Below are 12,494 nucleotides of genomic sequence, written 5' to 3'. Positions count from 1 at the left end.
TTAAAACTTACTCTGTTGAACTGTGTTAACAAATGGTTCTGGGTCAGCTGAATATCCATATAGGAAAAAATATAACCGGACCCCTACTTCTTTTCATACATACACACACACACACACACACACACAAATTTATACTAGATTAGAAATCTAAATGTGAAAGGTAAAAACAACAAAATTTCCAGAAGACAACACACAAAAATATCGTCATACTTGGCATAAGGAGCAATTTCTTAAAGAAGAAACAAAAATCACTAATCGAAAGGAACAATTACTCATCAAAAACACCATTAAGAAAGTGAAAAGGCCAGCCACAGACTAGAAGACATTTGCCAACACAGATGTCGGACAAAAGGGTCACATCCAAGGTCTATATAGAACTCCTACATTTCACTAAGTAAAAAAAAAGGCAGACAACCCAGCAGAAAAAGTAGACAAGAGTCAAACAAGTATTACACAAAGAGAATATCCAAATGACTAATAAATGTGTAAATCATGCTCAAGTTCATTAGGAATCGGGTAAGCGCAGATTGAAACTAAAGTTTCCCTGTACTTGCTGATCAAAATAACTACAGTTTAAAAGACCAACCATACCAAGTGTTAAGGATGTAGACCGACAGGAACATAACATGCTGCTGGGGATTTAAATTGGTTTAAGCACTTTGACAGTGTCTATTAAAGCTGAACATATGAAAACCATTAGATCCAGCAACTGTAGCGACAGACACGGACAAGAATAGTCACAGCAAACTATTCTTAATAACCCCAAACAAGCCAAATCTCTATCTATGGGTATATAAATGATGTCATACTCACACAATGGAATACTACAGAGCAAGGAAAATGGGCAAACTACCTCTACGGACAGCCCCATGAACAAATCTAACATAACATTGAGCTAAATACAAGCCAGTCACAAAAGAATACCAGATATTTACATTGATACCAAGTTCAAAAGCAAGCAAAACCTAACCACAGTCCCCACATTCAGGATAGTTAACTCTGGACAGTAAGTAGCAAAGAGGGTAATGACAAGAAAGAGCCATAGGCAGGGCTGCCCTGTAATATAGAAGATGTCCAGTTAAATTTGAATTTGAGATAAACAACAAGTAAGCTTTCAGTCTAAGTGGGTCCCATTCAGTATTGGGGACATATATTTTTATTTGCTAAATCTGGCAACCCCACTCAAGGGAGAGGCTTTTGGAGCACTGGTAATACTCCATTTCTTGATGTTCACTTGGTGTTCATCCATTATGCATTTCTCTGCACGTGTTGTACTTCACAATAAAACAAAACAAAGTACACTCAGTACAGGTTTGCAAATTTTAAAATCTCATCAAAGCCCTGCTTTTCCTTCCTATTCTTCATCACTGCATGTGGGAGCTGTGATACTTCTGCAGTAGGGGGACATCGGTCATCTGAAGTGTTGTGGGGCCCAAAGCTGTGGGCTCTACTTTCAATTTTTATTAAATTTACTTCTACACTGCATGCTTGTTTACTTCTGGAATCTTTTTGCATGTCCTGACTCTCAGGGTCTTTCTTCCTGGTGTGGCTGGCTGAATCTCAGCAAAGGGCAATGCTGGGCGGGAAGGCCGGCCTCTACCAATCAGCCAAAAAAATGTACAAACCACGGTTTAAAAGCAACTCGGTCCGGCCAAGCGACCCGTGGAGGTCAGAATCTAGTGGCCTGAAGCCACAAAGGAAACTGGGACTTTAGGACCAACAACTTGAAAACAGACACTTGGGAATCCAGAAAGTCAAACGTTTCATTCAATCCGCTGCTGCGTTCTAAATTTACCAGAGGTTTACACAGACACCTTGAGGGGCTCCCTCGAATTCCCTCCCACCAGTGTTATCACCTACCTTCTTCCGGAGACGCAACTGGTAAACCCAAGGAAAGAGTAGTGATCAGTGTAAAGAAAAGCACGAATCACTTTTCTGTTGTTTAAATAAGGGGCTATTTATTACTGGCAAGATTCTTTGGTGCTCAGGGTTTTTTGTGTTGTCATGTTGTGTTGTTTTGTACTTTCATCTTGTTTTGAAATGAACTCCTCCCAATCCTCAACGAAGAAAAAACTCCAGGTTTGGATGCTTCTCTCTATAAAGCTTAGGACTGAACTTTACAGGCTGGTAGAACCCTTCCCTCTCGGCCCCCAGCAGCCTCCAGAGGGCCAGGTTTCTTGGCTTTCGTAACAGCAACTCTATTTCTCTCTTTCACACGGGCTATTAAGGACAATGACTAGGCACCTGGGCTGTGGAGACAGGTTGCCTGGGAGAAAGCCAATTTCACACTGAAACTGTAGCTCTGGCCAGTGAGGGAGTGACTCATCGCCTCGCGCCTCAGTTTCCTCAACTGCAAAATGGGAATAAAAATAGGACCTAAGCAGCAAACGCCGTGCCGGGCGACTAAAGCACAGCACCTGGCATATCTTAAATGCTCAACGATGACTGTTACCACGTCACTACCACCGGCTACCTTCGCGGGTCCTGCCACCTATGAAGACTCTACTTCTGTATCTGATGTCGTTAAAGCATCCAGATGCAGTTAGACACTGGGAAAAGGGGAGAGAGAGAGAGTAAGGGTTCCACCGGCCTACAAAGTTTGGTCCAAGTTGTGCCCAACGCACAGGGGTGAAGCGGCAGCAGGATGCTTGAGTAGGGTCGGGGGAGGTGGCCACGCCCGGACCCCAGATTCTGGCCGGAACCTCTGACCTCGGGCGCCCTCACTACTCACGTTGCGGTTGAAACTGTTGCCAGGCAGAAGCGGCAGGGCCATGGCTCTCAGCGTCCGAGGGCCAAGGGGCCGAGAAGAAGGTCCAGCAGGGAGCGGCCGCCTTGCGGCCGCGTTGTTTAACGGCCCCCCCCACGTTACCTAGAAACGGAAGGCGGTGTCACGGAAGGAGGAGGAGCTGCGGCGGGCCGGAGGGGGCGGGGCCAGGCGGGAAACTCCCGGCGCGCTCCTCCTCCCCCGCCCACCCTCACCCCCGCAGCCGAGTGCAGGTCTCTCGAGGTTTTTCTCTCCACACGCGCTGTGCACACAAAGACTGGCAACCACACCACTCCCGGCCCCCGCCGCTTTCTGGTTTAACCCCTTTATAGAGCTTAGCTCCTCCGATTCTGACGCACTTTGGCCATTTGCTTATTATGTTTAGTTCAAACACAGAAAAGTGCAGAAAACGATGTGACATCCCGCGTGCTCTCGGAAATGTAACAGCGCCTAATGTTACATTTACATCAGCTTTTATTTTGTAGTTAAAACGTTCGAGATGGATCCAAAAACCTCCCCCCACCCTCCCACGCACCCCATGAAAACCCGTTCAGTCCTAACCACCATCCTGGGTCCTTCCTCTGTACGTTTTTATACTTGAACTAAACATGTGTAAGGTGCTCATTCCTGGTCTAATCAGGGTGGCCAGGGGCAGGGGTAGGTGGCACAAAATGCAGCCCCTGTCATTCCATCATGCACCCAAGATGCCCGGGCCAGGAGCCTCCTGGAATCCTGTCCCCACACCTACATACAATCCCTCCCCGAATCCTACTGCTTGGACACTTTGGTATCTCTCAGTCACCCCCTCCTCTGGCTCGGTTGAGGCCCCATTATTTCCTGCCTGGTGTTCTTTAAAACACCAACCAAAAAAAGAAAGAAAGAAAGAAGAAAAGGAAAAAAAAAAAAAACCGATCTTCCCTCCAGAGCCGTCCTCTTATAATTGGTGATGCACCTGTTACTCTTATGCTTCAACATTTCTTCTAGCCTTCCCACAGCCTTCAGAAGGCAGTCAGACTCCTTAACCCCGTCAGAGCCTATGGTCCGGGGTTGCCTACCAATACCCTATGTCGCTTTCTTTGCCCCCACCTCCTCTAGCCTAGCTGCTCTGAGAAACCACTGGCAGTTTCCAAACCGGGCTCTGCGGTTTCTCCCCTGTGGATTTTGCAAATGTTACTATCTGCTAGAAACACCCTTCCTTCCTCTCACCTGGGTAACCCCTTCTTATTTTTCAGGACTTGGTTCAGTGTGGGAAAGAGGCATGGAAGCCTTTGCCATCTCTGGGAAATGTCCTTTCATCTTCTCCACTCCCCCGTCTGTTTTAGGGGCTCTGTCTCACTGTGGCTTCAGTGGTAGTGCATTGTAATCAGACTTACTTGACTTTCTTCAAATGCCAAATTATTCCGGGACAGGAACTTTATCTCCTTTTTTACTCACAGACAATGTTAACCTTAAAAATAAAAGTTACCTTAGCACCAAGAATGGGTTTATTCAGGAACGACAGAGAATTGCAATTTGGAACGTTCTAGCTAAGGCAAAACCCTAAGTCTAACAAACAAAGAAGAGGAATGTTATTTATGGGGAAGAAGGAGGAAGTTGGGAGGGGTTGTTCTGAACAAAAGTCCATTGCAGAAAAGCAGAGTTCAGGGTGATTAGGGTTTCTCATTGGCTGAATTGCAGGGGTAGTTGATTTCTTACAGGAGATACAATGTACATCTTTTCCCTATCGGAGCCTATAATTGATCATTCTTTCTGGGGAGAGTTCTTCCCTTAGGGTCTGTAATTGACAATTCTTCTTGTAATTGACATGGAGGGGTACCAGCTCCCTCTTCCAGCCTCCCAACTCCACTTTAGTGAGGTTTCCCTTTACTAATTTTCACAACATACCTCACCGTTTTCTTTGTTTACAACATACATATTGTTTTCTGTGTCTATAAATTTTGCACTATAAATCTCTGCTACCTGCTTTTTCCACCTAGGATTTCTTTGAGATTCCTACATGTTAACACATGTAGATATATTTTATTCATTTTAAATGCATTGTATGATTATACCACAAATTACTGATCCATCTGTTGTCATCTGTTGATGTCATCTGTTAATAACAATTAAGTTGCTTCCAATTTCTCACTAGTTATTAGTGCTGCAATGAACAAACCTCTCCTGTTCCTTTAGAGATTATCTACGTGCCTAAAGGTGGAATTGTTCACACCTCCAACTTCACTAGATCTTGCTAAACAACCTCCAGAATTGTTGAACCAGTTAAGAAAGTTCCTTTTCCCCTTCATTCTTTCAACAATAGGTATTATCCAATTGTATAATTTTGAGCAAATATCCATGCGTTCAATGATATATGGTTGTTATTTTAATTCATTTCTCCCTAATTTCTATGCAGTTGGTTATCTTTTCACATGCTTGTTACCTTCTTCAGTGATTCCTCTATTTATATCCTTTGCTAATTTCTGTATTTGATCATTTGTAATTTTTAAAATATGTTATATATAATCTTAGGCATAGCAAACATCTAGTTTGTGGTTTGTCTTTCATTTCCAATTACAGACTTCTTTGTTGTATGTGAATGTATCATTTTACTTTACTCAAATAGATCATTCTTTCCTGTTATGGTTTGTATACTTTCTGTGAATTCAAAAAATCCCATAGAACAAAATTATTCTCCTACATATTCTTACAAATATTTTTAAATACTTCTTTCTTGTCACTTTTTAAATTGAAACAATTACAGCCCAATAGAAAAATTGCAAGAATAGTACAGGAACTCCTGGTTATCCTCACCCAGATTCCTCCAACTGTTTTCTATTTTACCATATTTGTTGTATCATTCCCTCTACATATACAGTTTTTTTCCATTTTAGAGAAAATAGCAGACATCTCACCCCTTTACTCTTAAATATTTCAGTGTATGTTTCCTAATAACAAGGACATTCTCTTACATAACTGAAGTACAATAATCAAAATCAGAACATTATTATTAATAAAATGCTATTTTCTAATCTAAAATACCTATTCAAATTGTGTTATTGCCCCAAAAATATCCCTTTTTAGCAAAAAAAATCCCCCAATTTTAAAAAATCTGGTCCAAAATCTGACCTAACATTCTTCATTAATTGTCATATTTCTTTCTTGTCCTTTAATCTGGAACGCTTCTTCCATCTTTCTTTGTCTTTCCTGACCTTGATATTGTTGAAGAAAATAGGCCAGATAGTTGGTAGAATGTTATTCAATTTAGATTTGACTAACCGTTTCCTGGTTTCCTTATGAGTAGATTCATGGCTTTTTGACAGGAACACCAAAAGAGAAGTGCTCTGTCCTTCTCATTCATCAAAGGAGCAGGTACATAATGACTATTTTAACAATGGTGAGGTTAACTGTGATCGCTTGGTTAGTAGTTGGAAAGGAAGCAGTAGAAACTGCTGTAAAGTAACTATTCTTCCTACTCCTTTCCAACTACTAAGAAATAAATACCAAGTTCTTCATTAAACTGCTAAAGTCAGTTGAGGATTTTGCCCAAATCATTTATTACCATAATGCTGCCAAATGGTGACTTCTTAATTCCATCATCCCTTCTGCATATATTAGTTGGCAGTCTACTTCGAGAAAGAACTTTTCCTTCCTCTCCTTCTTCCTTTTAATTGTTCCACCATTTTTCAAGCACTTTTTTGTGCTTGTCGCTACAAGATATGCGAGATATCTATAAATATAGGTAGATCTAGATATTCACATTTAGCTATACCCCTTTCCATTTCTGTCGATAGATAGATAGATAGATAGATAGATAGATAGATAGATAGATGATAGATAGATAAAAATAGATATGTTAAAACCCATGAGTTTATACTGATACATCCAATTCCAATCAATACAATAGAGCACATGTTGGAGTTCCCCTTTTCACATCTGCAAGGCTCATCTCAAACAGTCAGAAACCTGATTCCAATTACTGTCAAAATATTTACTTATTTGCTCGTACTAAAAGACCCAAAAAGCAGTTTCAGAATATCTAACTGTTGTCAATGTGAAAACAAAAACTATTAATAGAGTTCAACATTTATTTTCAGGGTTGTTTTTTTCTTTAGCTTTACTGGATTTAGTCAAAATACTGTTCCAAAATGATTTAGGCTTGATTTCCCCCTCTACTCCTCCCCTCCCTTTTTTAGAGTGCTGATGTTACTTATGTTACTCATTTGAAAAACATTCTGGTTCATTCTCTTTTCGTTTGTATTCCTCATTAAGTCTTTTGCTCCATTTTTGTCTATTTCTTCTTATTCTCCTTTTGAAGTTGTTTTTTTCCTCTTTTTCCTTTGATTAATTTAGCTAGTGGTTTAAATGTTTTGTTACTTTTTCCAAAGAGCCAAAATTTTGATTTATTACTCTGACATACTGCTTTAGGGCACCTGGCTGGCTCAGTTGGTAGAGCATGCAGCTCTCGATCTCAGGGTCGTGTGTTCAAGCCCCACGTTGGGTGTGGAGCCTATTAAAAAAAAAAAAATGTGACCCTACTGTTTTCTATTCCTAATCTTCATTATTTTTCAGCTCTTACTTTTATTGTTTTCTTCCTTGTGCTTTCTTTTCGTTCATTTATTGTTCTTTGTCTCACGTTTTACATTGCTATAATTCATTCATTTTCATTCTTTCATTTTTATTGATGTTTTTAAGGTTCTGAATTTTCCTCTGATCTCTATTTGAAATGTATCCATTTATCTCTGATATGTAGTGTTTTCATTACTTGTTTGTTTGAGGGTTTGGGGGTTTTTTTGTTTGTTTCTTTAGATATTGTAATTTTGACTTTTTATCTTCCCTTTCACCCAAGAGTTGTTCAATAGAAGATTTTTTAATTTCTAGTTGGAAGGGTTTTTTGGGTTTTGTACTTACAACTAAGTACAGCTTTTTGTACTTACAACTAGAATTAAAATTCTAGCTTTATTGCACTGTGATAAGAACATGTTGAGGGTAATATTTTCATTGTATAGAACGTATTGATGCTTTCTTTGTGACCTAATATTTGATCAATTTTTGTGACTCTTCCATGTGCAGTCAAGAAGGAAAGTAACACTCTCTTTTATTAGGTCCTAAGTTCAGAACAGATGAATGAGATCTATTATACTGATTATATTGTCTACTGCTATATCCTTACTTGTATTTCTGCCATTTGATCTATTCTGCACTGGGAGTGGTATGTTAAAGTCTCCACTTACCAAAGTGTTTCTATCCGTATCTCCTTGCATCTGTACTTCTGCTTCTTAAAGATGGTTATTTGGTGCATAGGTTTTCATAGCTGTTATACCTACAATGTGAAATTGGCTTTTAGCATTATAAAGTATCCTTTTTTGTAATGTGTAATTATTTTTTTGGCCTGACTTCTATTTTGTCTGATATCAAGGAGCACAGGCTCCACTTACTTATTATCTCCATTTGTCCATACCTTTATTTTTAGCTTGTCTGAATCATTTTGACTTAGATGTATCTGCTATACACCAAATATAGTTGGGTCTTGTTTTGTGAACCACTCTGAAAATATTTTCCTTTTAGTAAGTGAGTTAAACTCAGTCACATTTATTGATAAGACATTTTTAAATCTCAACTCTGATATTTTATATTTTATATTATTGTATCTTTATACACATGGTAATTACCATGTGTATTCATGTGTATTGTGTATATTTACTGTTTCTTTTTCTGCATGATGTGTTTTCTTTGCTATTATAATTTATAAATTTCTTTTGGTATTTAGGAAGGCTTATATCTTCTAGTATTTATTTTTGTACTTACAGCTTCTTTAAGAGAATTGAACATCTTCCATTTTACTAAGTAATATTGAATTTTTTAAAGATTTATTTATTTATTTATTTAAAAGAGAGAGAGAGAGAGAGAATGCACAAGAGAGCACACAAAAAGGGGAAAGGGCAGAGGGAGGGGGAGAGAGAGAATCTCAAACAGACTCCATGCTGAGCACGGAGTCCATGAGGGGCTCAGTCTAATGACTCTGAGATCATGACCTGAGCCCAAACCAAGAGTCGGACGTTTAACCAACTGAGCCACCTCAGCACCCCTTAAAGAGATTATAGCCAATATATTGAAATTTTAATTTCAGTAAGTATACTTTTTATTTCTAGAAGTTTCATTTGTTCTTTTTAAATCTGTACATTCTTTCTTTTAAATGGCATTCTGCTTTTTACTCTTAATTTATTTTGCTTATCTTTATCTCTTTAATCATTTTAAACATGCTTAGTTTAGAGCCCTTAACCAACAATTCTGCTCTTTTGTGTTCATGGGGTTCTACTTCATTTCCTTGTGTTGGCTGAGTTTCCCTCACAGCGAATTGTTCCCTCACGTGTTTATAAACGTTTCTGGTGATCCCAGCTATGTGGCAAGTTGCAGAACTGAGACTCCTACCTTCTGATTCCAAGTTGTGTCCCTTCTAATATGCCACAGCTCACACGCTGACCACCGCCCAGTCAAAGCCACACTTCAGAGACAGAAGACCTCTGCCTTCGACAAGGAGGATATTTTCCAAACAGAAAAGCAGCTCCAATAAGAATGACTTTCTCAAGGGAGTAACAGAAAAAAAATCTTAAATTAGAGCTGTCTGAAAAATCTAACACCTGAGTCTGCCACACACATCCATCTGTTGCCCTGCCATTCACACATGCCACTTGTTTTGGGCACACTGATACCTCCACCTTTGTACTTCTGTAGATACTCCGCACATACTGCCTACACCCCCATACACCCACTGAGTCTTATATTCATTGATTCAATAGTTTTTCATTTAACAAATATTTATCGAGCATCTACTCTGATGTAGCAAGACTCCTCCCAAACACTGGGATAACTCAGTGATTAGGACAAAGCGAACACTTCTAAACACCTCAGACCTGATATTCTCGTTCTTTTGTAACTTGCAACTTTATTTTTTTGCTTTGTTTTCCTTCCTTGACACTTATCTTCCCATTCTGCCTCCCCTGACACATCTATCACAAAGGAACTTCTGAAGTGGCGTATATCTCTTTTTAAAATAGATTGAAAGTAAACTAGTTCCTAGAATTGCAAGACACCCCCTGAAATAACTGAAGACACTTTGGGGCATGTCAGGACCAGCGCTGGGAGGCAACTGTTACTGATGTTCAAAGAATCTGTGTTACACACACCCGTGGATGAAGAAAGCACAGGGGAGGCCAGCAGAGCTAACATTTCTGAGCAAGCTCAAACTGGCCTATGAACAAGGAAATAGTTGCCCAGTTGGAGAAGTTCTTTTGAGGAATGAGGTCATCCTGCAATCTAGAGCCTTTCTACAAGATGCAAGAGCCCTTGGCAGCAGGAGGGAGTGCCTTTGACAGTTTTTCTGCAGGAACTTCCTTTTCTCCTCCATTGAAGCCCGGCCTCTCAGGTGTCCCTTGTCCTGATGTCCTCATAAATAGCACTGCCCCATTCTTCTGAGCTCCTGAAAGCTGAAACTCTTCATTATTTTGTGCTTACTTGAGTTACGTCCACATTTCAAGTCCTCATCCTGAGCATTTAAAGGAGAATGAGCACCAATCCTTCGCAAAGTCTTCCAAAAAAAACAGGACAGAAGGGAGCACTTCCTAACTCATTCTATCAGGTCAGTATTACCCTAATACCAAAATCAGACAACGGCATCACGAGAAAAGAAACTTATGAATATCTTACGAATAGAGACACAGAAATCCTCAACAAAACACTGGGAAACCAAATCCAGCAATCTATAAAAAGGATTATACACATGACCAAGTGGGATTTATTCCAAGAATGCGAAGTTGGCTTGGCATCTGAAAACTAATCAATGTAATATACCATATTAGTAGAATGAAGGACAAAAACCTTATGATCATCTCAATAGACACAGAAAAAACATGTGACAAAATCCAGCACCCTTTTTTGATAAAAACACTCAACAAACTAGGAAAAGAAGGGAACTTCCTTAACCTGACATAAGCCGTGTATTAAAAACCACAGATAACATCACAACTGATAGTGAAATATTAGATGCTTTCTCCTTAAGATCAGAAACAAGACAAAAGTGTTCACTCTCACCACTTCTATTCAACATTCTTCCAAGGTTTTTAACTAAGGCATTTATGTAAAAATAAAATAAAATAAAATAAAAGGCATCCAGATTAGAAATGAGAAAGTAAAATTACCCTTACTTATAGAAGATGTGATTTTTTTGTATAGAAAATCCCAGGGAATACACACACATACACAACTATTAGAAATAACAAACAAGTTTAGTAAGGTTACAGGATACATGATCAACATACAGAAATCAGTTGTATTTTCATACATTAATAGTGAACACTTTCAAAATGAAATTAAGAAAACAATTCCAGGAATGCCTGGGTGGCTCAGTCAGTTAAGTGTCTGCCTTCAGCCCAGGTCATGATCTCAGGGTCCTGGGGTCAAGCCCTGTGTTGGGCTCTCTGCTCAGTGGGGAGTTTGCTTTTCCCTCTCCCTCTCCCTCTGTGCTCTCCCTCCCTCTCTCTCTCTCAAATAAATAAGATCTTTTAAAAAAGAAAACAATTCCATATATAATAGCATCAAAAAGAATAAAATATTTCAGAATAAATTTAACAAAATGAGTGCAAGATTTGTACACTGGAAACTAGAAAACATCAGTGAAACAAAGTAGAGGACCTGCATAAATGGAAATATACATGTTTCAAGGACTGAAAGACTTAATAATGTTAAGATTGCAATGCTCTCCAAATTGATCAAAAGATGCAATACAATTGCTATCATAATTCCAAAAGCTTTTTTTTTTTTTTTTTGCAGAAATGGACAAGCTGATCTGAAAATTCATATGTAAATATTAGGGACCCAGAATAGGCAAAACCATCTTGAAAAAGAAAAACAAGGTTGGAGGACTCAGACTTCCCAATTTCAAAACTTACTGCAAAGCTACAATAATCAAGTCAGTGTGGTACTGGTATAAGGATATACATACAGATCAATAAAATAAAATTGAGAGACCGGGGCGCCTGGGTGGCTCAGTCGTTAAGCGTCTGCCTTCGGCTCAGGTCATGATCCCAGGGTCCTGGGATCGAGCCCCGCATCAGGCTCCCCGCTCTGCAGGAAGCCTGCTTCTCCCTCTCCCACTCCCCCCTGCTTGTGTTCCCTCTCTCGCTGTGTCTCTCTCTGTCAAATAAATAAATAAAATCTTTAAAAAATAATCAAATCAAATCAAATCAAATCAAATCAAATCAAATTGAGAGTCCAGCAATCAACTCTTACATTTATGGTCAACTGATTTTTGACAAGGGGGTCAGGATAATTAAATGGGGGAAAGAATAGTCTTTTTCACCAAATCATGCTGAAATAACTGGATATCCATGTGCACAAGAATGCATTTGCACCCCTGCCACATATCACACTATATACAATATATGGTCATCACACTATATACAAAAATTAAGTTGAAATGGACCAGAGACTTGCATGTAAGAGCTAAAACTATGAAACTTTCTGAAGAAAATATAGAAGCAAATCTTCTTGAACTTGGTTTAAGCAATGTTTTCTGGTTTTTGGTTTTTTTTCTTTTTTTCTTTTTTTTGGGGGGGTATGACACCTAAAGCACAACTAACAAAAAAAATAGATAAATTGGACTTTATCACAATTAAAAACTTTTGTGCTTCAGAGGACATCATCAAGAAAGTGAAAAGGCAACTCAGAGCAATGGAGAAAATATTTGCAAACCATA

At 39.1% G+C, this 12,494-nt stretch overlaps 1 protein-coding gene across 1 annotated transcript in view; it reads right to left on the bottom strand.

The window, feature by feature from the left end:
- EFHC2 (EF-hand domain containing 2) overlaps positions 1-2,855 on the bottom strand; it is a 190,849-nt gene extending 187,994 nt beyond the window's left edge. Inside the window, exon 1 of the mRNA XM_025857715.2 lies at positions 2,732-2,855. Within this exon, the coding sequence (XP_025713500.1) occupies positions 2,732-2,773 (42 nt within the window). The 5' untranslated portion in view covers positions 2,774-2,855. The remainder of the gene's footprint in view (positions 1-2,731) is intronic.
- Positions 2,856-12,494: the final 9,639 nt, after the last annotated feature.

The sequence above is a fragment of the Callorhinus ursinus genome, unplaced genomic scaffold, assembly GCF_003265705.2.
Source record: "Callorhinus ursinus isolate GAN/ISIS: 27379988/994484 unplaced genomic scaffold, GSC_fseal_2.0 scaffold16, whole genome shotgun sequence".
In the NCBI taxonomy this organism is placed as follows: Eukaryota; Metazoa; Chordata; class Mammalia; order Carnivora; family Otariidae; genus Callorhinus; species Callorhinus ursinus.
This window is presented reverse-complemented; position numbering and strand designations above follow the sequence as displayed.